At 40.7% G+C, this 26,341-nt stretch overlaps 1 protein-coding gene across 3 annotated transcripts in view; it reads left to right on the plus strand.

The window, feature by feature from the left end:
• apaf1 (apoptotic peptidase activating factor 1) overlaps positions 1-9,774 on the plus strand; it is a 62,013-nt gene extending 52,239 nt beyond the window's left edge. For all 3 annotated transcript variants that reach the window (XM_017716344.2, XM_037542869.1, XM_017716343.2), the window contains one exon: positions 7,598-9,774. In XM_017716344.2, coding sequence (XP_017571833.1) covers positions 7,598-7,756 — 159 coding nt within the window. In that variant the 3' untranslated portion in view covers positions 7,757-9,774. The remainder of the gene's footprint in view (positions 1-7,597) is intronic.
• The last annotated feature ends 16,567 nt before the right edge of the window (positions 9,775-26,341 follow it).

The raw sequence follows: 26,341 nt of genomic DNA on the forward strand, positions 1-26,341 counted from the left end.
AAAACCAGTTTTACTCTCCACTGGTAAACACACACTCACACACAGGCAGTGTGGTCTTCAGCATCACATGGTAACATTAGATTGGTGAAGCTGAAGTACAGAGCCATAACTAGTTGGTCAGCAGTATAACTGGCAAATATTCACTCATTTTGAATTTGATGCCTGCAACACGTTCCAAAGAAGTTGGGACAGGGGCGTGTTTACCACTGTGTTACATCACCTTTCCTTTTAACAACACTCAATAAACGTTTGGGAACTGAGGACGCTAATTGTTGAAGCTTTGAAGGTGGAATTCTTTCCCATTCTTGCTTGATGTACAACTTCAGGTGCTCAGCAGTCCGGGGTCTCCGTTGTCGTATTTTATGCTTCATAATGCGCCACACATTTTCAATGGGAGACGGGTCTGGACTGCAGGCAGGCCAGTCTAGTACCCGCACTCTTTTACTACGAAGCCACGCTGTTGTAACACGTGCAGAATGTGGCATGGCATTGTCTTGCTGAAATAAGCAGGACGTCCCTGAAAAAGACGCTGCTTTGATGGCAGCATATGTTGCTCCAAAACCTGTATGTACCTTTCAGCATTAATGGTGCCTTCACAGATGTGCAAGTTACCCCTGCCATGGGCACTAACACCCCCCCACACCATCAGAGATGCTGGCTTTTGAACTTTGCGCTGATAACAATCCGGACAGTCCTTTTCCTCTTTGGCCCGGAGGACACAACGTCCATGATTTCCAAAAACAATCTGAAATGTGGACTCGTCAGACCACAGGACACTTTTCCACTTTGCGTCAGTCCATCTCAGATGAGCTCGGGCCCAGAGAAGCCAGCTGTGTTTCTGGGTGGTGTTGATATGTGGCTTTCGCTTTGCATGGCAGAGTTTTAACTTGCACTTGTAGACAGAGCGACGAACTGTGTTCACTGACAGTGGTTTTCTGAAGTGTTCCTGAGCCCATGTGGTAATATCCAATGTTGGTTTTCTGCCTTGCCGCTTACTTGCAGAGATTTCTCCAGATTCTCTGAATCTTTTGATGATATTATGGACTGTAGATGATGAAATCCCTAAATTCCTTGCAATCGCACATTGAGAAACATTGTTTTTAAACTGTTGGACTATTTGCTCACGCAGTTGTTCACAAAGTGGTGAACCTCGCTCCATCCTTGCTTGTGTACGACTGAGCCTTTCAGGGATGCTCCCTTTATATCCAATCATGACACTCACCTGTTTCCAATGAATCTGTTCACCTGTGGAATGTTCCAAACAGGTGTTTTTTGAGGATTCCTCAGCTTTCCCAGTCTTTTGTTGCCCCTGTCCCAACTTCTTTGGAGCATGTTGCAGGCATCAAATTCAAAATGAGTGAATATTTGCAAAAAACAAAGTTTATCTGTTTGAACATTAAATATCTTGTCTTTGTAGTGTGTTCAATTGAATATAGGTTGAAAAGGATTTGCAAATCATCACATTCTGTTTTTATTTGTTTTACACAACGTCCCAACTTCATTGGAATTGGGGTTGTAAAGCACCACCCTTTTTTTATTATTATTTCTCACTCACTTTCTCACTCACACATACAAATTCTGTTGAAAGTGCAGATTTTAAACTTTTTATATGACATTTGTGTTTGTAAGTAGATGAGCGGATATTCTTTTATGATTTTATCAATATGAATTGGAGGAATGCTTTTGTGTATAGTTTTGGTTTATGGAATTTTTGCCATGCCTTTCTCTTTTTTTTTTTTTTTTACATGGACTTGAACCTGTCAATACAGTGTAAGCATAATTAATGTAACTAACCATGTAATTACATATCAGTACTTATCAGTGTGTAATTTGAATATACAGCTAAAATAACTGTCAACTTCTTTTGAATGTGTAAATGAAAGAAGCTCAAAGCTCAAAGCTGAATGCAGGGACACACTCCTGCTGGAGAATATGCCTCAGCAGAGTCAAACAATGAAATAAAAGTGGTCAGTAGAGCCGAGTAATGTTTGGCAATCTCATTGCAGTCCAGTTCTTTTGAGGTTTTAGAGTACAGACCAGGCAGAACTTTCTTTAAATCTTTATTTTTTTCCATGCACTAGCTGTTTGGTCATTAAGCCTTTGATACTGACCCCTCCCTCCTTTCCTTAGTCCCTTAAGTCTCAGCTTTCTCTCTCATTTGTTGTGTGAACCCTGTCTAGACTGCATCTGTTCTCCAGGGTGTGATTTCTTCCACGCTTGTATCACAGAATGACTGGCTGTGGCCAAAACTATGTCCTATTCACAACATAGTAAATAGGCGAGTCTGTCGATTTGTAGTGGAGATTATCCAGTGTGCCCTATCAATCTCCAATACCATGCAATAGACTGTGTACAACTGGTTTGCCCTTATGGAAATGGAGTACTCGTAATGCAGCATCTCATAGGATTGAATGTGGCTACTGTTTAGTAATGTGCAAAGCCATGTAAATATAGGAACAAGACTGGTTGCTAGTTATAAATTCTGTGAAAGTTTCAAACATGCATTTAAAAAAGTTAGACAGTCCCTTAGGTTTATTAAAAACTATTTCATTATTATACATTTAATGAATTGGCAATGCAGCAGAATCCACAGTGGCATCTAAAAGGTACCACTGGCAGCCTAACGCTGGTACATAAACACACAATTAGGCCTGTAATTTAATATCTGAGATTAAATACCCTGAAACTGTTAAATGCCATAGTGTTCGTGGCATGTTGCTTCTTAGGAGTGTCATTCAAATGATCATAATAAACCACAAAGGCTTTAAAATGGATCTCACAGGCCTGTTCAGCAAAAATGTGGCATTATTTTAAGCCCACTTTATCATTTAATTAAAGAAATTTCTTATCAATATAATGCTTTCTTATACAGTCCCATAAACTCGAGGTGTTTAGCTGGGAGGTGTGAGATACACACTCCAAAGTAATATTCATTACTTATTTTGGGTTGCATTGGGTTGTAATACAGATTAATTTAACCACACCGGAAAAGGTTCTAGCTAATAATCCAATAAACTGTTAAAGGACATATTAAAATACCTCATACATATTTGTGTAGTAAGTTGGTAAGTACAAGCATCATAATAATACATTTCATTATAATTCCACATGCAGTAAAGTAAATGATAAAGACTCAATAAAATCTTTAGCCCAGATTCAGTTCTGTTCATAGGTAATAAACAGGTACATACTATATAAACACTCCTTGTGCTTTATTTGTGTACGAACGTTTTACACTGAACTCGCCATCATGTTACCCAAAATAATTATCCAGTACTTTAGAGTTTGTACCTGACTCTTACCTGGTTAATACCTGGAGCTTACTTAGACTCTAAAAGAAAGCCTTACCTGTTGTTTTTCATTGGCATGCTAATCATCTTTTAAAATACAACACAAGTTGTTTGATTTCTCCTCTTTATATACATCCGTACATATAATAAAAGTCTTCTGATTAGTCAGTCCAGTAACGGTGTGTTTGGCAGAATTAGTTGTGGTAATTATTCATTGTGGTTACATTTTATTTGGCTTCTGTCACTCGAAGAGTAAAGCAGCCTGAAGCTTATTTGTCCCTTTCCTAAACCCTTCTGTTCTATAAAGTGCTCCAGATTTTCTGCTGTAGGCAGAAGTGATTAGGGGACCATTTTCGAGCTCTTGTCTTTGTCTTGCAGACTCACCTAGTGACTGTCCTCCATTTTCTCCTACCTTTTTCTTTATTCATGTCTTTATGAGCGCTGAGAAGCTGCCAGGGGCTCCTTTCATAAAGCCGGCCTCTCGCAGCGCCTGCCACAAAACCTTCATTTTTCAACAGTTATCAGAACAAACACTGTGATTTCTGGGCTTTCTGTCATCGCTGTCGTGTGTGTGTTCCTGAAGCGCTGAGTCTTTATGGCTTTCTCTCACCTTCAGCTCTCACCATTTCGCCATTGAGTCTTGCTGTTAAGACGTTGCGCCGCATTACTCTGATTGGACGGAATGATTGATGTGTACACTGGAGCAAGGTCGCTCTTTCTTCTCTTCTGTGCCTTTCTCCCAAAGGAATGTGCTCTCCTGTGAGCGCGCCATAGCGCTTAATGGAGACTGAGCACACTCACGGCCACACGTCTCTCTGTTCATCCACAGACTGCTTTACCTCTCATCTCGGCTCTGGTTTACACAGAGTTCCTCTTTATTAGGGACAGCTAGCTTGTATCTACTCATTAACCATCTTATCAGGTCCACTTATGTAATCAGAAACGGTGATCACTAAATGGAAATCACATCTTTCATTCATTAAACCTGATGGAAACATGATGAAGATGATCTGTTCAGTCTGAATTATTGAAAGCGATACTTTCTGACGAGCTGTATTTTGTCATTCCATACAGGTCTAAGAACATGCATTGCTTTTTAAATGGGAATCAGGTTTAAGCAAATAAGGCCAAAGCTGTTAATCACAATCAGCTACATGTTTGATTTTTATAATGGTTTAAGAGGCATTGCCACTTTTCCTGCTTTTCACAAGGTATTAGATCATATACTGGATCATAAACAGACAGATATTCAGTGAGATGCACTTCAAATACAGGAGACCACTGCTTACTTTTAAAGCAGAGATGAGATGAGCTCATTTATTTATTTATTTGCTCAAAGCTAGAATGCAGTGCAACCACCTGCAGCTCTGCGGCCACAGACAGAAGCAGAGCGACGCATGGTGCACGGGGGGGTGGGGTTGTGGATTGGGGGAGATCTGCCTTTCACAAGTTGAATAATTGAAGCTGGCCTTTTTTCATGTTTTTTTTTTAGACTGCACTCAGTTTACATAAATGCTAGATTTACTGCGCATAATGTTCTACTGTGCCACCTATATTTAAATCACTGTGTTAATCACGCTGGGGTGGGGCTGTTTTGCACTCTTTGCTGCTGTGTGCTGCAGTTTATAACGGCTGAGCTGCTGTGGTGGACGCGTTTGCAGACAGACGTGCAGTGTGTCCACACAGTGCTTGTGCTGAAGGCAGCAGCTGGCTGTTTCTCATATGAGCTCTCTACACAGCAGACCCTGAGCCATTACTCACTGCCTCTGCCACCATCTGTGTGTGCGCGACTGGGTGACCTTTATAGGCTGCAGCAGAGCAGAGTTCAGCAAGGCTTCTCAACGCTGTCCAACATTTTACTTCTTAAATAGTTTCACACAGTTATCGCCTTTACACCAAATGTAGTCCATCAGCCAGGACATGTTTGTTGTCTGAAGTTTCCTTCTTTACTTTTGCACTGGAGCTACGAAGCTACAGCAGCTATCGAGACGCAAATGGAAGCGTTAAGCTATATGCAAATGTTTGGGGGTGTCTTGTCAAGTTACATGTTATGTTGAACATCTTCTGCGGAGAACACACCTCTGAATATTTTAATGTATAATTACTGTTTATTTGCTGTTTAACATCACACATTTTAAATGTTATTATTTTCCCCCAGATATGTTCAACTCAAGCAAATAAATAAAGTTGTGCACTAAAATTTGCAGGAAAAATATCTAATTTAAGATATAAAAATATCTAATTTAAGATATAAAAATATCTAATGTAAGATTTAAAAATATCTAATTTCAGATATAAAAATATCTAATTTAGGACTGTTCTCTGTAAGGAACATGTTTCACTTTGAAAATCAACAAAATGTCATTTGACTGGGGGTGCTAAAACTTTTGCATACAGCTGTCGGCACAACAGGTAGCACTGTTGATGCACACAACAACAACTTCTTTGCCCCCTGGCGGAAAAATTTCAAACTGCTATACATGCTCTGCTTGTGTGAATGAGCGAAGCAATGAGTAGGATTTTTGGTCATAGCAGAGTCTCTCTGGAATTCAGCTGTGGATACATGTTTTGAAGCCATGAGATCTTTTTATTTTTATATTACCAGGACACTTAAGCTGAACAGAAAATGCTGATAATTTTGCCCAGTTTTGCTCTGAGAAGCCCCCAGCAGAAACTGGAAAATTTCTTAACTGAGGAGGGCCTGGGTTCGATTCCCCAGCCGGGTGACCGGGGTCCTCTCTGTGTGGAGTTTGCATGTTCTCCCCGTGTCTGCGTGGGTTTCCTCCGGGTTCTCCGGTTTCCTCCCACAGTCCAAAGACATGCAGTCAGGCCAATTGGACGTGCTAAATTGCCCCTACGTGTGAGTGTGTGAGTGACTGTCTGTCTGCCCTGCGATGGACTGGCGACCTGTCCAGGGTGTGTCCTGCCTTCCGCCCGAAGACTGCTGGGATAGGCTCCAGCACCCCCCCGCGACCCTGACGGAGAAGCGTCTTAGAAAATGGATGGATGGATGGATGGATGGATGGGTTAAATAGACTTTTCAGTTAATTTTGCACCATTTCTATTGGTCTGTTAATCATGACATGTTAACATAATGTAAAGGGCAGCTGGCATTTTTAAATCCTGTAAAGAATAAAAGAAAAATAGTAATGAAATTGACAAAACATTGAGATTCAATGTTTTGTTCTGACAGTATTTATTGTCAGATATTATTTTTATTTTTATTTAATATTTAATTTTAGTTTCTCACTGTACATTTTCATTTTTTCACAGTGGTAACTCAGTTTTGTACCATATCTTTGGCTGTTTTTACAGAGTGTTTTAAAAGGATCTTACAGGTAACAGAAGCCGTGGTGGTTTTCTGCAGCAGCTGCTGGGTGTTGAGGTGGATGTGTGTGGGTGTGTGAGTGTGCCGTTGTATCTTCACTGGAGATACTGCAGATGGGTCTGCTGTTTAAACGGTCTCACACTGCAGCTCGGCGCTCTGGCCACCGATCTGCTAAAATGCAAATGAGACACATTTATTCACTCAGAGCTCTGTATGATTAATGAATCTGTTGGATGTGCGTGAGGTGGTTGTAAGAAAACAAACATGTTAAAAGCATCAGTTCTTGTCGCTGATGCTTTGGCTGTTCGCTGTGTAGTGGCCTCCTTTTCCTCAGAGTAATGAGATTTTCACAAACTAGTTTGGAGCTTGGAGTGGATTATATTGGGCCACTTCCTACCTACAGGACTGGCGTTCTCTTTACATGCGCCAAATGACAGTTCTATTAACACGTTTTTCTTTTTGTTTCTCTCTCTTTTTTTTTTTTTTAACAAGAAGCTCTGCCTCACAAATAAGCCTGAGAAAATGTAGCTGAAATTCTTTGCCTGTTTGTTAGAATATTCCATTCGGGTGCCAGATGGTTTGATACAAGCAGCCCTTCTTCCTCCGTGGACAGGTGGACTAGGTAGTGCAGCCAACAGTGACGTAACAGTCTGGCACCCAGTCCGAGAATAATTCTTTCTTGACAACAAAGCTCAAGTGTTATTGCTCGTGAAACTGCCATATTAAGACTTCCCCCTGAAGAGTGCTCCTCTGTGTGTGCTTCTTCCCTTTTTATAGCTAATGGCTTGTAGAGCTGTCACAATTAGTTATATAAGTAATCGAGTGATCTTTTCACGATTGATTTTAAGTGATCAGAATCTTTCAAAAAAAAAAACAAATGAAAATTCTTAGGAAGCCATGAAAATTGATTAAAACTGCTGTGTGTTTTCCCAGTAAAACCCAGTAATAACATATATGTTTTTTCCTGTCTCTGCTGCAGTGGTGGAGTGTGGAGAGAGGAGAAGCCCTGCAGACGTTCTACACCACAGGGGCCAATCTGAAGCGCATCCACGTCTCACCTGACTTCAAATCATTCGTCACCATCGACAACATCGGAATCCTGTACATCCTGAAGCAGGTGGAGGGAGGGCAGCTCTAGAATGGCGACACAACTCCAGAGCCGACATCAAGATCACACCAAACGACAAACTTTAACCATTCCGAACTGTTTTCTATGCTTTATTGCAAAGCCTTTACATCAGCTGTCTGTGCATTCTGAGAGAATAGCATCATCAGCCTTTGTAGTGCTCTAGTTTCAGTGTTGGGGCTTATTTGGACGAAAGGTTTTATACGTCTTTGTTTATTGTCATATTCTAGCACCATGTCGGTTATGAACTTACGAAAATGACCTGCCTTACCTGCGTTATATTGCCTTGAGAAAGTGAATCATTGCTTTTCTAGGACAATCGGTGTCTTTGGTGTTCTAATCTGAAACGTGTGCGCTATGACCCACATTAACAAAAGCCTCCCTGGCATATTTTTATCTTTTTTCGGAGGCTGTAAGAAGCTCTGTCTTGGCTCCTCAGTGCCTGAGCGTTTGATCTGAAGCCTTACCATCTCCAAAAATATACTACTGTGAAGAGCCTTGTCTGTTTTCTTTGATATGCCAGGAACAATATAAGAATAGGTAATTTATTAATAACCTGAAACTAAGAGACTACATGTGAACAGTGTGCGCTCCAATGTGATAATATTTGCTTAAGCTTTATAATCAAAGGATCTAGCCAGGCATTATTTGGGAATATTTGCACTAGGTCTACATTTACCAGCATTATGTTGGCCGACTTTCTGTTCTCTAGCATGAGCGATCACAGCTAAAGCTACATGGGATGAATAATGGTTTGTAACACAAGTATAAACTTTAAGTAAAAGAAGAGAGACTCCCATCACCCCAGACCTAAGTCCAGAGCAGCTCAGTCAGCGAGTTTCTTTTAAAGGACCTGACTGTAATGCAAAAGATGGCGCAGAGTGGCCTTGGCTGGACATGCAGAAGTCTACATGCATGTCTTCACTGACAATTCAGAAAAGATTGGCTTACTGCTGAACAGCTCCCCAAGGTGCTGCTGGCAAGCACACACAAGTGCAGAAGTACAGTAGCAGCAATAGATGAATAACAGTTTTTTCTGGCTCATGTCAGGCATTATTATTAAATTAAAGGGGTGATGCTTTTTGGTCAAACTATCCTGTTTACTTTCCCATGCTGTGTGCTACCTATTAGCGAAAGATTAACCACCTGTTTCAAGCATGAATTAGTTCATTTCTCTTTGCCATTTCCCCTCGGGGGGTTTCCCCAATGCTGTCTTACTTTAATGGCTCAAGTGAAATGTGTTAGATGAGCACTCAGAGGGGTGTCGACTTCAGCAGCGGAACTTACAAATCATCGCATTTCCCTTTGCAAACCTGAAATGGTGGAGAAAGCTGTTTGTAAGCCTTAGCAATAAAATACTGTTGATTTGCTTTGTTCATACTAAGTTTCAGGTAGCAGACTTCATCTGTTACGCATGACTGCTCAAACAACTTTACTAGCTTGTTAGTTAGGCTACACAGCCAGCAACAACAAAATTAAGCCAATAAAGGCAACAAACAATAAATGCAATAATTTTTCGAAACCAAGGCTTACAACCAGACTGTTCAGTTTTCTATACATTACATGCAAAGCTTATAATGGCAAGCTAATTAGCTCAGCGAGTCTGTCCTAGCCGAGAGCAGGTGTGTTCTGCTCCTTAATGTCCCCTCCTTGGGGGAGTGATGTCTAGTGATGAAGTTGGCGAGGACGTTAAAAAACATTGAAATGGTGCCTAAGAAAATGTCAAATTCAGATAAATGCGTGATCTTATTTGCTCAAGGATGTTCCTAATATGGTGCTGGCCTCTGAATTCAGACTGATCTTTGTGATGGTTCTCTCTGTGAAAATGGGGAAAAAAAAATCCAAATTTGTTTTTGATATTTCCCTATGGTACCGGAAGCCTTTACAGTACAGATCTGTGTTTCTGCTTGTTATGAAATGAAAGAGTCTTCTCAGGTGAAACTGTTTCCACCGTTTGTGTTTTGCATGGCAATCACATAGTTAACAACACAACTGTTGACATTTAAATAAAACTGTTGGGTACGTTTTAACACTGTTTATTTCTCTGATTTAAACTTCTTCGCTTGTTTAAATGCACTTTTAGTTTCTATCTTATAGCCTTACTTAGCATGAAAGGAGATGCATGTGCATTTCAGGTAGATTCCTTTAGAAATGTGGTAAACATCCACATCTCCGCTACAAAGGAAAGGGTGAACTTGGTCTCCAGTACATACTATTAATGAACTGTTCAGCCCAAAGCAGCAGGAGGGCAAATGTTACAACTTATCCTGTAGGCATTGACTGAGGAGCTGAAGCAGTAACCAAAAAATCAATGCAAAAACAATCATTTGATACGATGCTGTGTTGTTTGAACCGAAGTACAAATAGAACTGAGAATGTCAGCATGAGTTTATATAACTTCATGTACATGACACTTACAGTATAGTGTATTTATATGGACTCCTAGCTATTAATACTACTAATACTACTGCTATTAATATTAGTAGTATAATCACTTGTAGTCTGACCAGAGGAGGATGGGTTCCCCCTTGTGAGCCTTGGTTCCTCCCAAGGTTTCTTCCTCAGCTCTGAGGGAGGTTCTCCTTGCCACCATCGCCCCCCTGGCTCGCTCACCTGGGGTTTTTACATTCATGTTAAAACTTTGTCTTTACTGGAGTTCTGTGAAGCTGCTTTGTGACAGCATCAGATGTAAAAAGCGCTACAAATAAATTTGACTTGACTTTTTTCTTTTCACATAGCCGTAAATGTGTTCTGTTAAAACCAACTGAAGCAGCATGTCTGTAACACACTGTACAAAATCTTCTCTTCACTAATAGTATCATCCACAAACATGGCAATGCACAGCTGATCATTTCTTGTCAGCCTAAAATAACATCTTCCTTAAGAGGATCTGTCACCAGCTGTGAGAGAATCCTTTGAACAAGTTCAAACTTGTTTGGCTTAATGACTAAACTAAGTAGGTACCGAGCTTAAGAAATCACTGCAGTGTGTTTCTGAGAATATGACAGGATTTTAGAGTAAGATGTACAGTAAAAGTCCATTTTAAATCTTTGTAAACCACTAAATTACACCGCGGCAATCCTAGTAATCTTAATTTGTCCCCATTTCAGCTGCTCAGCTGATCATGGAAGGAAAGTACAGATCAGTATTGATGGGTATCGGCTTTGGGGCCAATATCAGCAGGAAGCATTGGAGTGGGTAAGAATGAGTAAGTGAGTAAGAACAAATGAATATGATCCAGTCCTGTAATAAATATACCCAAAAATAGGTCTTACTCACACTGAGTGATGTGATGTTGTTAGTTATGTGCTTCTTCCTGTGGGATAGTAGAGTGTTTTGAGTCAGTGAGCATGATGTCCTACTTTAAAATGTTCATCTTCAGTAAAGTGCTTTGTTTAAAACGTCATGTTGAAGCTTCCATAATACCAAATGTATCTGTCTTCTGTCCAGGTTACATTTTATGAAGGCAGCATTCAGAATGAGTTATCTTTTACATTTTTAGGAGAATACTTTGAGTCCTCACCCACTAAATTAAAATATTTACAAAACATCTTTAAAAGAAACACCATCACTGCTTGTTTATTAGGTATTTTAAATCATTGCTCAATGTATAAAGAGGTACTCAAAGAAAATTAAAAAAGAAGCTCTGCTTTGCTCTGCTGATGATCAGTTATCAATCTCAGTGTTATTGTGCTCTACTAAAGCCTGAGTAGACTGATAAATCAGTGTGATGGTCAGTTATTAATCTCAGTGTTATTGTGCTCTACTAAAGCCTGAGTAGACTGATAAATCAATGTGATGGTCAGTTATTAATCTCAGTGTTATTGTGCTCTACTAAAGCCTGAGTAGACTGATAAATCAATGTGATGGTCAGTTATTAATCTCAGTGTTATTGTGCTCTACTAAAGCCTGAGTAGACTGATAAATCAATGTGATGATCAGTTAATAATCTCAGTGTTTTTGTGCTCTACTAAAGCCTGAGTAGACTGATAAATCAATGTAATGATCAGTTATTAATCTCAGTGTTTTTGTGCTCTACTAAAGCCTGAGTAGACTGATAAATCAGTGTGATGGTCAGTTATTAATCTCAGTGTTTTTGTGCTCTACTAAAGCCTGAGTAGACTGATAAATCAGTGTGATGGTCAGTTATTAATCTCAATGTTATTGTACTCTACTAAAGCCTGAGTAGACTGATAAATCAATGTGATGATCAGTTATTAATCTCAGTGTTATTGTGCTCTACTAAAGCCTGAGTAGCACAAAGTGCTGAAGTCAAAACAACTCCTTCTCCTGGACTGATAAGTGATAGCAATTAGTTATTTGGATATTTATCCTCACTGTACTGAACTTCTATCAGAGGAGTTCATATAAATGTAAAAAAGTCAAGGTATTGCAAATGTAACTTGACCGCTCTCAAAACCCCTACCTGTAACTAAGTATGTGTATGTGAGAGACATATAGGCCTAACTGGTGCGTACCATATGTGTGTGTGTGAGCTCTCTAAGGGCTGGGATTGCTGACACAGCAGTGGTCACGCTCTGTCTATTTGGGAGGCTTCCTGTTGGCAGTTGGCTGATGAGAGCGGGCAGACAGTGGGCTGCCATGTCCAACTGTCTCACACTGCATCCCCCACTCACTAACAACCAGAAGAGAACTAACACACCACACTGCCTTCTTACTGCAATCTTCTTCCATAGATATTGAAGGTTAATGGGCATTTTGGAATCCTCTATCGCTTCTGTAAAACCTAAAAGAAGTTCTTTAAGGTGTCTGTTAACTAGAAGAGAGCTGATTCTTTACTGGACACAATATATTGTAATACATGTAGCTGACAGTCGCCTATTTATAAGCAAATGCAAAGCGCTGAAAGTGTGCAAATGAAGCTGAAAGGTGACAAAGTGGTGAAACAGGCAGGCACATTACTGACCTCAGGATGCACAAGAGAAGCCAGAGAACAAACAGTGTGGATGAAGAGGTAGTGAGAAGTGTTTGCTGAGACAGTTTCCAGTGTGCAGACTCCTGCTAACCTTCCCTGGACCTGTAACACCAGAGCAATTCCGAAAAAAGGTGTAACCATTCTGTGGTACATTTCAGCTGCAGTATCAGAGTGTACCATTCACACCTCAGCCTGTATTGTCTATTAATGGAAACTAAGCTGCAAGAAACAGCCTGTTTTGAATCCACTCTTTCTGTGATTTCACTGGAACCAACTCATTTTCATTTATTCACCTGTTAAGGCCTATAGCAGTTTAGCCCCACCCACTCAAAATTCTAAGGCGTGTTACAGCTCAGACTAGTTACACTACAGCCAATTAGAACAGAGCTTTTACATTTGTATATATCAGTCTTAAAGGCACAGTTAAAACAGCCTGTTTATTTTAAAGTATTTTAAAGTAGGTAAAACCGCACAAATGTTATAGGTGGATCTCAGACAAAAAACAAAGTTGTAGGAAACTGGCTCTTCAAAGATACCAAGCTACCTACGAAATGATTAGACGGATGAATGTGGACCCTCTGTGTGGCAACAACTCGTTTATTGTTGTTTTTCAGTGTTATTATTTTTTTCTTTTTTGGAAATATTGCAGCCACAGCAAATAAATAGCAATTGGTTGGCTGAACAGTCAACTAGTCCATTAGACAGCCGTGTGAGTTCGGACAGTCAGTCAAACAGTCACTGGTCAGTCAGTCGCTCAATTAGTAGTCAGTCAATTAGTCAGTCCAACAGTTGGGTAGACTGATGACTAATTTTGGCAGGCTGTGCACACGAACAAACAAACAAACAAACAAACAAAAGCAGGTGAGCATATGTGTATGAATCATGCAAAGAGGTTTCCATGCAAATTCAAGGGTAAGAAAGAATACACTGCGCAGAGCTGTAGCCTTCAAGACTGAAGCTGTCCGTCCCTCCTGCAAACCCAGCTGACTCCACAAACTGCATCTGGCAGTGGGCAGTGCAGCAACTAAACCATGACCGATAGTGTCTAACCTCAGGCCAAAAATATCCATCCATCCATCCATTTTCTAAGCCGCTTCTCCGTCAGGGTCGCGGGGGGGAGCTGGAGCCTATCCCAGCAGTCTTCGGGCGGAAGGCAGGATACACCCTGGACAGGTCGCCAGTCCATCGCAGGGCAGACACACAGACACAGACAGTCACTCACACACTCACACCTAGGGACAATTTAGCACGTCCAATTGGCCTGACTGCATGTCTTTGGACTGTGGGAGGAAACCAGAGAACCCAGAGGAAACCCACACAGACACGGGGAGAACATGCAAACTCCACACAGAGAGGACCCCGGTCACCCGGCCAGGGAATCGAACCCAGGCCCTCCTTGCTGTGAGGCGACAGCGCTACCCACCACGCCACCGTGCCGCCCGTCAAAAATATCCTAAATAACTAATCCACTGGATAGAAGTCAAATGCTACACTGACGACTGTATTTCTTCTAACATTGTTTTCCTGGTTTACATATTAATTTATACATTTTTATCATGATGCTGAGTAGAGGAGGCTGGATTCCCCTTTTGAGTCTTGATTCCTCTCAAGGTTTGTTGCTCACTGTAACCAAGGAGACATGAAGGCAGGATACAAAGTGCAAGTAGTTTGGTTTAATAGAGTTCACAAAGAGTGAGAATGATAACCCCTGACAAGAAACAAACAAAGAAACAAGACTAGAAACTACACAGAGAGAACCATAAACAAAAGAAGACAAGACGAGGCAGGGCTAGAGGCTAACTAGTCAAAGAAGAAAACCAACCCTGACAAAGCCAACACTAAAGGTACAGGGGTACATACAAGCTGAGACAATACTAAGCAAGGAACAACATAATAACATGGGGTGTAAATACTAGAGAAGACAATCAAGCAATCCTTTGCTTTAATTACATGCTGGGGCTACTGACAGGACACAGGAGCAGGGAATGTTACAAGAACAGTGCAGGTAAACAGGCAAAGATGCCCCAGCTGCTACTGTTGACCTTGGCTTGCTCATTAGGGCCTTGGACATGGATATCTGCTGCTTTGTGGCTATGGCTACTATAAAAAAACATATATTTTTTATTATTTCTCATTATTATGCTACATCACTCCCATAATTTCAATGTCAATATTGCTTTATCTGTGGAAGGGCTGTGTAACTATCAATTTCAGCGTATTAACAATTAATGGATCCAGTAAATTTCTGAATCTTGTCCAATCTCAGATTATACACATGAATAATAGCATATCTGAGATGTTAAGGCTATGAGGCATAAGCTATAGAATTGGAAAATGTTAATAAACAAAGAGTACAAAGAGAAAAAAGCTGGGGTGGAACAGAGTTTAGTGACCTAACAAGAAATATAGAAGCAATATTAATGGTGCATTATACAGTTATACGTCTTCAATATAATCTTTACTAGAGAAATAAACATGTTAAAATGTTATTCTTAAAAAAAAACCTCGTCCTAAATTGTGATAAATGGATAACCAGCATTTTGGAAAAAAATCTGCAACTGTACTTTGATACAATATGTAAGATTTGTACTTCATTCAAGTTTTACTGAAATGCAATATTTGTATTTTTAGTTAGATTTTCAAGAGAAAAATGCTTTATTAACTTTTTACTCCTTACATTTTTATTTAGACCTTCAAAGTACTTCTGATACTTTGGCCAGGAGACCTTTTACTCTTGCCAAGCAGGTGAGTTCCCATCCATTTTTTCACTGTTTCACTGCATCATCCCATCCAGATTTAGTGTGAAATGAAACTGATCAGCTAAGCTAATTTATATTTGTGTGAGAAACAGTACTGTCCTTTACTCACACCGCACTCAGGAGCCGCACTGCTGAAAACGAGGAGCAGGAGAGCAGCGTGTTCCTGCAGAACAGAGGGAGTGTGAGGGAAAATACTGTGTAAGGTGAAGCTTGTGACTCTTTTATCTATTAAAACATTTACTTGTTTCTTTTATACACTCACCGGCCACTTTATTAGGTGCACCTTCCCCATTCTGATGCTCGGTCTGCACTGCAGCAAGTTGTCTTGACCACCTCTACATGCCAAAATGCACCGAGTTGTGGCCGTGTGATCGGCTGATTAGCTATTTGTGTTAACAAGCAATTGAACAGGTGTATCTAATAAAATGGCCAGTGATTGTATAGTGCACTATTTTGGGGTTTCGCCATTTTGAAGTAGAAAACATCCAGCAGAATATCCAGTGTGCTAAAACGGCACACAAGCCCTGAGTCCTGCCTCCTGAGTCCTGCCTCCTGAGTCCTGCCTCCTGAGTCCTGCCTCCATTCCAGCAGCGATGCCACATTACTTTTCCTTGCGTTCGATCCCGGTGGGCGAGCCATGTAGTGGAGGCAGTGACGGGGCCGCGGGGCAACAAGCTCTCCTGCCCTCTCGGCTCAGGAGCTCATGCTGCCCTTAATAAACACCTTCAAAAAGAGAGAGGGAACGGAGAGAGAGAGAGGAGGGACGAGCAGCAGCAGCGATAGGCTGAAGGCCTGAAAGGCTGAGGTGGGAAAGGGACTGAATGGTCTAGTGTTGTAGCCATGGACAGGTGGTCAGATTCAGTTTCATTCGTTTGTGTTTTGTGAGTGAAAATAAAGAATAACGGCAACTGCTGTTCTCCACCCTGGCCTCAGTCCTTCCTGAACCCGGCTGGCATCGGCCATGCTACAGTAGTGTACAGCCAGTGTACCTCAGAGGTTACCCACAGTGCACTGTGTTGTTTGTAAGTAATGAGCAAACTCATATAAGGTCACTGTGTGAAATCATTTACTACCATCACAATAATTTTCAGTGTAGTCCATCCATTTTCTAAGCCGAAGTCACAGGGGGGTGATGGAGCCTATCCCAGTGGTCATCGGGTGAAAGGCAGGATACACCCTGGACAGGTCACCAGTCCCTTGCAGGGCAGACAGACAGTCACTCACTCACATACTGACACACAGGGGCAATTGGCCTGACTGGTGGAAACCAGAGAACCTGGAGGAGACACGGACACTCAGTGATTAGAACATGCAAACTCCACACAAAGAGGACCCCGGTCACCCGGCCGGGGAATCAAACCCAGGCCCTCCTCGCTGTGAGGCGACAGCACTACCCACCACGCCACCGTGCCGCCCTGCCTTCAGTATAATGATCCAGATTTTCAGTCGTAGGGTATCAGTAGTGATTAGACACGCCTGTCTAACAACATTGAAAAAACTGACCATCTTCACCCTGGAAAGAGTTTTGCAAAAGGTCAGTTTTCAGAGACCTAAAGCGACATTTGTGTGTGGAGGAAAGGCCAAAACAGCCTTCATCTAGTGTAAAGTAACTTTGTAACGGTACTTAAATTAGACCCTATCGTAAACTATTGTTACTACTGAAGACAGTATTGTGTTACTATAGTTTTGTGTCTACATTACAGTGTCTTTTGTATTGCTAGGTTAAACACATGTTACACCAGAGAGTCTAGTCTAGTAAGCTCTTCATTACGTCATACTGGTAAAACTAAATGAATTAAGAATTTGGACAGAAGAAACAGGGCCACTTTATTCATCACATCTTCAGCGGTTAAAAGACCTCTGTAGTGTGTTTGCTGCACACAGAGATGAATTCAGGTCCGGGTTAATGCACATTTTAAAGGCCTGTCACCCTGCATCAAAGCTGGGGCCCTCACTGTAGTAAAAGGACCATGTTTTCCACAGGGCCACGAGCAGACTGGGACTGAATTAAGATACACAGTCCTCAGGCCCAGTGCTCTGCACATTCTGATTTACTTTTTCTCTGCTCCGTCTTTCTACTCTCTTGTTTTTTGCCTTTCATCAATTTTTCAGTGCTCTTGTTTTTTTGAGATCTTTGTGGCAGCAGTTACACAAACACACTTTCTTTCTGTCCCTCTCTCTCTCAAGCTATTTTTCAAAATGTTACATAATCCATTGCAGCATGCCTCCAGCCGACCGCACACTGTCTGCGTCTGCTCTACTGAATGACTGGCTGCCTCTGGAGGACGTAACGAAATAGGATTTGGAGTCGGTTGTAATCTCTGCATGTTTTACTTTACTTTTCACAGAAAATTTGGATCTTCTCTGTACCACAACATATTTAGTATATAGTTACACTGAAAGTCATTTAATGAACTGTATCAGCTTTTTCATGATTATCATGTCTTAACTGTAGTCAAATACAGCGTGGGTATTGAGTGTGAAGGTAATTGTGAGGTTAGAGGACTGAGCAGGTAGAGTGCTATTAATCTAGAATGCTTGGCAGAGCGCAGGCTGGCACAGAAGAATCAGTCGTGCTGAGTGCCCATCACTGCCCAGCGGCCTGCTGGCATCACCACTTCAACCCTCGGAGGTAACCGTCCTCTACTTACACTGACCTCCACCACACTTTATACCACACTGTATGAATAGCTAACAATGTTTTATGTCATGAGCCAATAATGTGTAGCTGTAGCAAAGTAGCTCTGAACCACATTCTAGTCAAATAATATGACTTCTGTGAAATAACAGATTAAAGTACAACTTAAAGTGGCCGAGGAAATACCAATCCGAGTGGGAGTGAAAAGGCACCAGGATAAAAACTCATGTACTGAGGAGCTTCTTCTTACATCTAGCATCTATGAACTACAATGACCTTTGGCGCCAGAAAATTGGGACTGTGCTTCTTCCACTGGCTGAAGGTTCCAAGTACTACTGCTGCTACAACTGCATGAGTGAGGGCACCAGAACGTAGAACAGAATGACGGCATATCTCGATTGTTGTTTGTAGAACTGTTACTCGTAGTTAGTTGTTGCTCGTCCGCACAGTGGCATAAGCAAGATGCATATACTAGCTAATGTTTTGAGCAGCCAAGACACTCAAACGAGTGTTTTTGTTTATATTTTCACACTAATAAGTGGTAAATATAAGGCTTGCTTGATTCAACACAACGTTGTGTAAATGGCAATGTTTTTGTGAATGTGTGAGCACAGAACCATGCAGTAGTTATATTGCTTCATATCAGCTGCTAGGCTAAGCTAACTAATGCTATCAAACAGGGTAGCTAATTATCCAAAGTTGAGGCTTTAGATTGATACAAAATGACAGGAAATAATAATAATAATAAAAAAAAAAAATTCAGTTGTTAATTTCTGTTATGATGATGGTTCCAAGTGTACTAGAACACTAAGCTCTGCTGATTGCCGTTTGGGCCAGTTCTTGTTTTTGAATGGTCAGTGTTCAAGGTTTGCGAGGCCACGCCCCGTTTGCTATGGCCACTGAGCGCCTTGTGCAACGTTCTGCGCTTCACTTCTCTACGTCAGAACGTCACCCAGTGTGAACATGCTAGTGCTCTAAAAGAAGCCAGTACACCATATTCTAAAAATAAAAGTTTCTAGAAGGGGTTCTTTGGAGCAATGCCTTGGAAGAAAGCTTTTGGCTCCCTAAAGAACCTTTCAATGGATGTGTGAGATGAGATGTATGACTGTGAAGACTCTTTTAAAAGTTTAAAGAACATCTCCATAATCTAAAGGTTCTAGAGCAGAGGTCACTAGTAGGCGGCGGTCCGCTGTCCTATGCGGACGTGGACCTACAACCAATGAACTATGGACGATTCATTTGTTTCGACGGGGTCCTATTTTAATTGGTGTATGATTTCTAGTCATAATGCTACCCGTTTTATCGCCACCAGACCAATCGCATGCGTTGTAAATATCACAGATGATGCTACTCAGCCAATCAGATCTGTCCATCACGATGCGCACTGAGACTGGACTGGACTGAGAGGCGCTCACACAGGGAAAGGACGAGGCGAGACACAGCAGTCAGAGAAGAAAGTGAGCCAGATTATTTCACCTGACGTGCTCCAAAAAGAGAAAACTGAAAATAAATGTTGAAATATCACTGAATTGTACCTGATTTCATTGATATTCAGTTGACGACTATAAGATGCTGCCTACTAAGCTACTTCAGTAAACAGTATATGGCTCTGAATCATAATACAAGTTAGACGTTATGATGTTCAGGACCTTCGCTTGAGGAAATTTTCTTTGACTGGACCTTAGTGAGTTTTAATTAAATACCCCTGTTGTAGAGCGATGAAACGTTTTCTCCAGAATCATGTGTCCACGCTAAGAGCTAAGAGTATTTTATTTGAGATTTGAGTGAAAATTCCATGAGATCTGTTTGTGTACTGGCTGTGTATTCAAAAGCTTGTGTCACTGGCATCTATACCCATCCGTATACCCAACCCTGCTGACATTGCCCCTTCCTGTTGCTGCAGGCAGAAAGACTAGCTGTGGGTAGTGCAGTGTGTGCGCAGGCGTAATCTTTCCCACCGCTCTCTCTCACTGATCCTTGGCCAGAGAATGGTTCCTGTCAGCTGGTCACACTGCTGGGGTTCACTTTATTGCTCACTCTGGTCAGGTCAGATGGCATGAATCCATTTGTGTGTGTGTGTGTGTGTGTGTGTGTGTGGGTGAGATACAGAGAAAAAGGGGAGCAGATGCCGTAGCCTGCAGTCAGTGTGCTATTGGTCTTCCCTCCTACACCTCCCTCAGTGCAGGAGCGAGGCCAGCCTGTCCTGCTCCTCCTCAGTCATTCTCACACAGCGCTCAATGAGAAGAGCAAAAACAGCTGTTTAAAAAGTCCAGTGATAGTAACAGCAGAGGCATGATACATCCCTCCAATTATGAATAAAGCATCACTCTTCACCAGAATGAAAAGTACAGAGTGAACAGAAACATGAAAAGGGAAAAAGGAAGCATTTCTTTGAACTTCCCATCTGAACTTCCCATTTTAAAGGGAAATTCCACCTGATTTTAATTCATATTTTTTCAGTTGTTAAAAAGCAAACAAAGTCACTCAGAGTGGTTTGAGATGAAATGCTCACAGTGGTGGTGATAGGAACCAGACGTCTGAAGGACTTAACGCCTCTAAACGCTCCCTCACAGAAAGATATTACATCAAATGGTGAAGTATATACTTTCTAGAGCATGAGGAATGTTCTACGTTGTTTTTGTTGACGCAGTTTAAGCCTAAACATATTTTTAAAAGCCATTTATGCCAAAGAGGTAGATGCAGGGCCTTGCGAGGCAAAATAGATTTACCTCTACAGGGTGAGTCAAAAGTCACAGGACACCGTTTTATTTTTACTTTATTTTTTACTTTATTATCGATTTTTATATCTGGGGTCATCTCAAACAAATTGTGTATGCTGAGAAAACCCACAACAAACACCACCTTCAGCACCGCATCGTGGAGGCTTGTGACAGCATAAAAAAAAAAAGATAAAACGGTGTCCTGTGACTTTTGACTCACCCTGTATTTTACCATCATCAACATTACATATAAAAACTCAGAAGATGTAGTATCACTGGGGAATTTTGAATCGTAAATAAAATGGCTACATTTGTGTGACCCATCATGACCCCTGGTTCCCATCACCACCACTGTAAAGATGTTAATGAAGTGCCCAGTGCCACTAAAAGCTAACTTGCAGGACATTATTACTTTAAATGGTGACAAAAATGATGGTTGATTTACAAGACACTGTTTCATGGTAGTTCTGTGATACAATTTGGGACTAAAACATTTTTTAAAAGCCGTCCTGGCAGGGAGGTATACGCAGGATGATGCAAGGCAATCATCCTTGGCTAGTTTTGAGTAGTAAATAGAATAAGTGGCTATATATGCATTGCAGACATCATAATGGCTGGTTCCTGTCACCACCGCTGTAAAAAAGCTGGTTCTAAAACAGACCATTTCACATCAGACCACTTTCTCACTGTATTATGCACAAATTTTGATTAGTGAAATTCCTCTTTAAGCTCATCCCGAAAAGGAAAATCTCTTTGTGTTTGGAATACATTTTGAAATAAAACAATGTATTTACAATATATCTTGTATATAAAAAAATCCATGCCAATGTATTTCTTATCCATATGGGGAGAATCATTTCATGCATGATAAAATCCCAAATTTCACCGTAATTTGATTATTTTGGGATTATCCAGTACAGTTTTTAGAAGTACACTGAATATACAGATGTAACTGGAAAAACTGTTAACATCATAGTGGAGTATAGATAATGAAAACAACACAAACTTTACATCATCATTACTTTTCTTTAAAAAAAAAGCCATATTTCAACAAAATCAGACTATTTTACTTTTCCACTGTTAAGAAATGGGATGCATACTTCATTGAAGATTATTATGATTGATGTAAATATTGCAAAATTAGTGCTGCTGTATCACCGCAGATCTGCTTTATGATGCATTTATGCATTTTTATACCACTAGTATTGACTGAGTCAGTTCCGATCTCTCTCTCTCTCACTCTCTCTCTCTCTCTCTCTATTTTTTCAGCAGTATGGAGTCAGGTAATCAGGCCCTCATCTGAAGTAGGAGGCAATTTGAAGCCTCAGTTCACCTAGTCAGGCTTTTGAGAGAGTGGCCTGCATTGTACCCATTCACGCTGCAGCCTGCTGCCCCAGAGATTAGCCCACCCAACTACAGTGTGGGTCTGTGACTGTGTGTTTGTGCATATGTGTGTGTGCATGCACACTGCATGAGTGAGTGTGTGGAGGTAAAGGCTGTCATTTGCTGATAATACCTTTCCTACTCCAGGCAGCCACTTTAAGCTGCTTTTGTCCTGGCAGAATGGCTTTAGTCAGCAGAACACTCGGCACTCAGCGCTGACGCCTTGGACAGCAGAGTGTTCCGAAAGATAACTGGGCCTGGCCTCAACAATTGCTGGCCCAAATAGGCCTTATGCTTTTATCTTAATAATATAATAGCATTATTAAATATGCATTGAAGGCCTGATTTTATTCAAGCTGTGAATATGTTTTCATGTGCATGAGCTACTTTTATGTGCCAGATAAGGTGTAAAAATGCCTGTTGAACTGCATTGATTTTGGAATGCCATATTATATTGATTATCATCTGTTATAACAGTATTAAATAAAGTATGTGCTTATTTTTGGCTCATTTCCAAACAAAAAGATCCCCCTTTCCGCCTCAATGGCTTGTTGTGCTGTAATGTTTATAATCCTTTACTATGTAAATAATACCTTCAGTCATATTTGTATATTCAGTGCACTTTGGAAACAGCTCTGAATTGCAACGGAATCAAATCAAATTGAAGTGTAAGCGTGCAGGATGCACCCCGAGTCATTTCCTAAAGAGCTGTAACTGAGCTGAATCGTGGCTACGTTAGCATCCTAACAGGCTTAGTTCCATTGATAAACTCACCTTTTCATTCACTGTTCTAGGCTATGTGGCCTTTGGCTGCTCTGGAAGTGGATACTCAGATGACCAGCAGGCTGTGTTGTGTTGGCAGGCCCCTCAGTGTCCTCTTTGAGGCGCGGGCTGTAGCAGAGCACCCTGTAGTGCCGGAGGTGGAGCTGGCAGAGGGCTGGTGCCAGCCGCTGCCCACTGGGTGCCCTCTCTGAGGTGATGACAGATCACATGCTGTATCTCAGCCAAATTACAAGCCAGACCTCTGCTGCCCAAACTGTTGTGCATTGTTACAAGAACTGTAAGGTCACATTGCACCATCTATCAAAGTTGTTTATCTATTTATCAATGAAAAAACAGACAGGGCATTTTTCTTCACATTTTAGTGCACACGTTCTATTTTTTTCTATGTTTAACACATTGGAAAAAAATAAGAAATAAAATATACAATGTACCCTAACTTTCGCACGGGCCTTATTTTATGTTTAATTTTTTTTGTAATATGTTAGATTCAGCGAATTCCGAAGTGTGTTCTCTGTAGAAGATGTGTTAACTTATTTAACTTAGAAAATCAACAAAGACCACTCCGGATAGTAAAGGAGCTGATGTAGTCAAGATAAGAAAATTGTTCATATTCAATAAAAAAGTCCTTCACTTGATATCTTTTCTCAGAGATAAGCACATCCTTATTCTAAAAGAACTCCAAAAAAATAAGATATGAAGTTTTATGTTGATAAAATGTCCCCTATTCATGCACTGACCCATACGGAAGCACAGTAGCATGTACAATGTCCAAAATGTAAAAATGCAGGGTTCTATTTTTTTCTATGTTTAACACATTGGAAAAAAAAAAGAAATAAAATATACAATGTACCCTAACTTTCGCACGGGCCTTATTTTATGTTTAATTTTTTTTGTAATATGTTAGATTCAGCAAATACCGAAGTGTGTTCTCTGTAGAAGATGTGTTAACTTATTTAACTTAGAAAATCAACAAAATGTATTTGACCAAACTTTTTCAGACAACTGTATTTTTGCTAAAATGATTTATGTTAACTGATAAACTGTGTTTGCTAAATACAAATCAACTGTTCTTTTAAAGTTTTAAAGAGGCAAAAAATAATTGTATGACTGTACAACTAGTAATTTGCTTATTTATGAACAACACTTACTTGACAGCATGTAGATCTTTATATTCTTCAAACTTTCATATGTTGAGGTGATATGGTGACACTTCGAGTGGTCTTTTTAGATGAAACAAACACTCAACAGACTCTCAGTAACATATCAAAAACATATGAGGGCTGGCATTAGGTTGAGATTAAGGTTAAGGTGAGGGTTAGGATTAGGGCCAGGGTTAGGTGTGGGTAAGGTTGGGTAATGTTAGGTTTTATGTAATGGGAGTAAACATGTTAACAATACATCTATTTAAGTAATAGATCAACAGTACATCTACAAGATATTTACCTCAGTGCATTCAGATGCTGAACTCCTGCTATTTCACTGATATGTTGATGTGTTACTGATAATCTGTTAAGAGTTTATTAATCATCTACAAAAGACCACTCCGAATAGTAAAGGAGCTGATGTAGTCAAGATAAGAAAATCATTCATATTTAATAAAAAAGTCCTTCACATGTTATCTTTTCTCAGAGATAAGCACATCCTTATTCTAAAAGAACTCCGAAAAAATAAGATATGAAGTTTTATGTTGATAAAATGTCCCATATTCATGCACTGACCCATACGGAAGCACAGTAACATGTAGAATGTCCAAAATGTAAAAATGCAGGGTCCACTTCACTTCATACTAACTTTAAGAGCACTTACTATTTTATAGTCTCTGCACTTAAGTTGCTTTCAGCAGTTTCACTCCTGGTTGATTTCTCATAGATTACTTTGACTACCCCTCTTATCTCTCTTGAAATCTATTTGGCACTTTCTGCAAGAGCTAATTAATTAATCTGTGATATAATTACATAAACGGTTATCCTCTGATACTTAATTTAGCAAATGGCTGGAGGATACGAACCATCTGGGACGCAAGGATCCTCCAGTACTCTCACTCCCTCCTTCTAAGTGATGAAATCATGCCGAGCGCATAATGTTTAATAATAAGTCCACGTTTTTGCTAAAATGTCATTCAGATCTTTGTGTAATGTGCAGTAATGGAAGCAGCACTCTGTTCTTCCTGATTTTTAAGCTTGTGAAACAGGAGTGCTGCGAGCTTTCAGCAAAACGGAGGGGATTAAACTTTTAACTTGGGCTGGAAATGTCTGCATGGTGTACGGAGCTCTAGTTAACCTTCACATCAAGCACTCTGGAGACATCTGCTAGACACAACTTGTACAGAATATAGGGCCTCTCTCTGTCTGGTGGGGTGTCCTACATTGGACATATTTTTAAATATATATATAAAAAAACTTGCTAAACAAGGCAGGTTCTTAATTCTCAGAAGCCAGAAAAAAGGGCCCAATTAATCTAAGCCAGGAAAACTTCTCTGTCGGCAGTCATTCTTAGAACACCACGCTGAAACCCAGACATCATGTTCTGAGATGTGGTACAGCTGCTTAGTGTGCTCGGAAATCTGTAGATGTTTGTCTCCATTTAAACCGTGCTTCTGCTTTGTGGAGCTCATGTTCCTCCATCACTGAGTGAACATGATCCACAGCAGCTCAATTCTGAAGGACTAATGAAGTAGGATAGGTGTAGAAGAATGTTCAGGTGGAAGCTCCATGGCAACAGAGGCCACCACAGATGAACTGCATCTTTTCATCATGCCTAAGGGCGATATTACTCTGACAACGCGCACACACTACATCCTTGTCAGAACGCATCGCGTAAGATGGTTCGAGTCTCTCAGCTGAATCTCATTCAGTGAGACAGGCGTCATATGGCTCCTAATCAGCTGATGTGCTTCATGCAGAAAGCTGGAAAAAGAGTCAGTTTGCAAGCATCGTTTTCTCCCACATAAGCCTTATTTCTTACCAAACAAGCCCCGGTGCCACAGAAATCAGATTGAGATGCTGAGATGTACAACATGCAGGAAACACTGACATTCACATCCTCTTAATAAGCTTTATGAGGCTTCAGAATGGCCCTCTAATGCAACGTTTCACGCAAATCTTGCTAGTGCAGACTGCACCTTCAATCTGATTGTGACTGCAGGACTGTGAGAGAGAAGAGAAAACTAAGAGTGGCTTAACCCAGTGAAACTTTCCTGCAACTTTAGTTGCTTAAAACCAACATGAAACTATTGCGTGTTTGAGTTGCGTGATGTAAAGCACCCTGCAACTCATTAAAAAGTTGCAAGCTTTTCAACCTGAAACCACAGAATTATATATCGGGATTGCTGGATCAATGGCTCAGTGGACAAGAAGGTGGTCTACTGGTTAAAAGAGA

The sequence above is a fragment of the Pygocentrus nattereri genome, chromosome 11 (genome assembly GCF_015220715.1).
Source record: "Pygocentrus nattereri isolate fPygNat1 chromosome 11, fPygNat1.pri, whole genome shotgun sequence".
Lineage (NCBI taxonomy): Eukaryota > Metazoa > Chordata > Actinopteri > Characiformes > Serrasalmidae > Pygocentrus > Pygocentrus nattereri.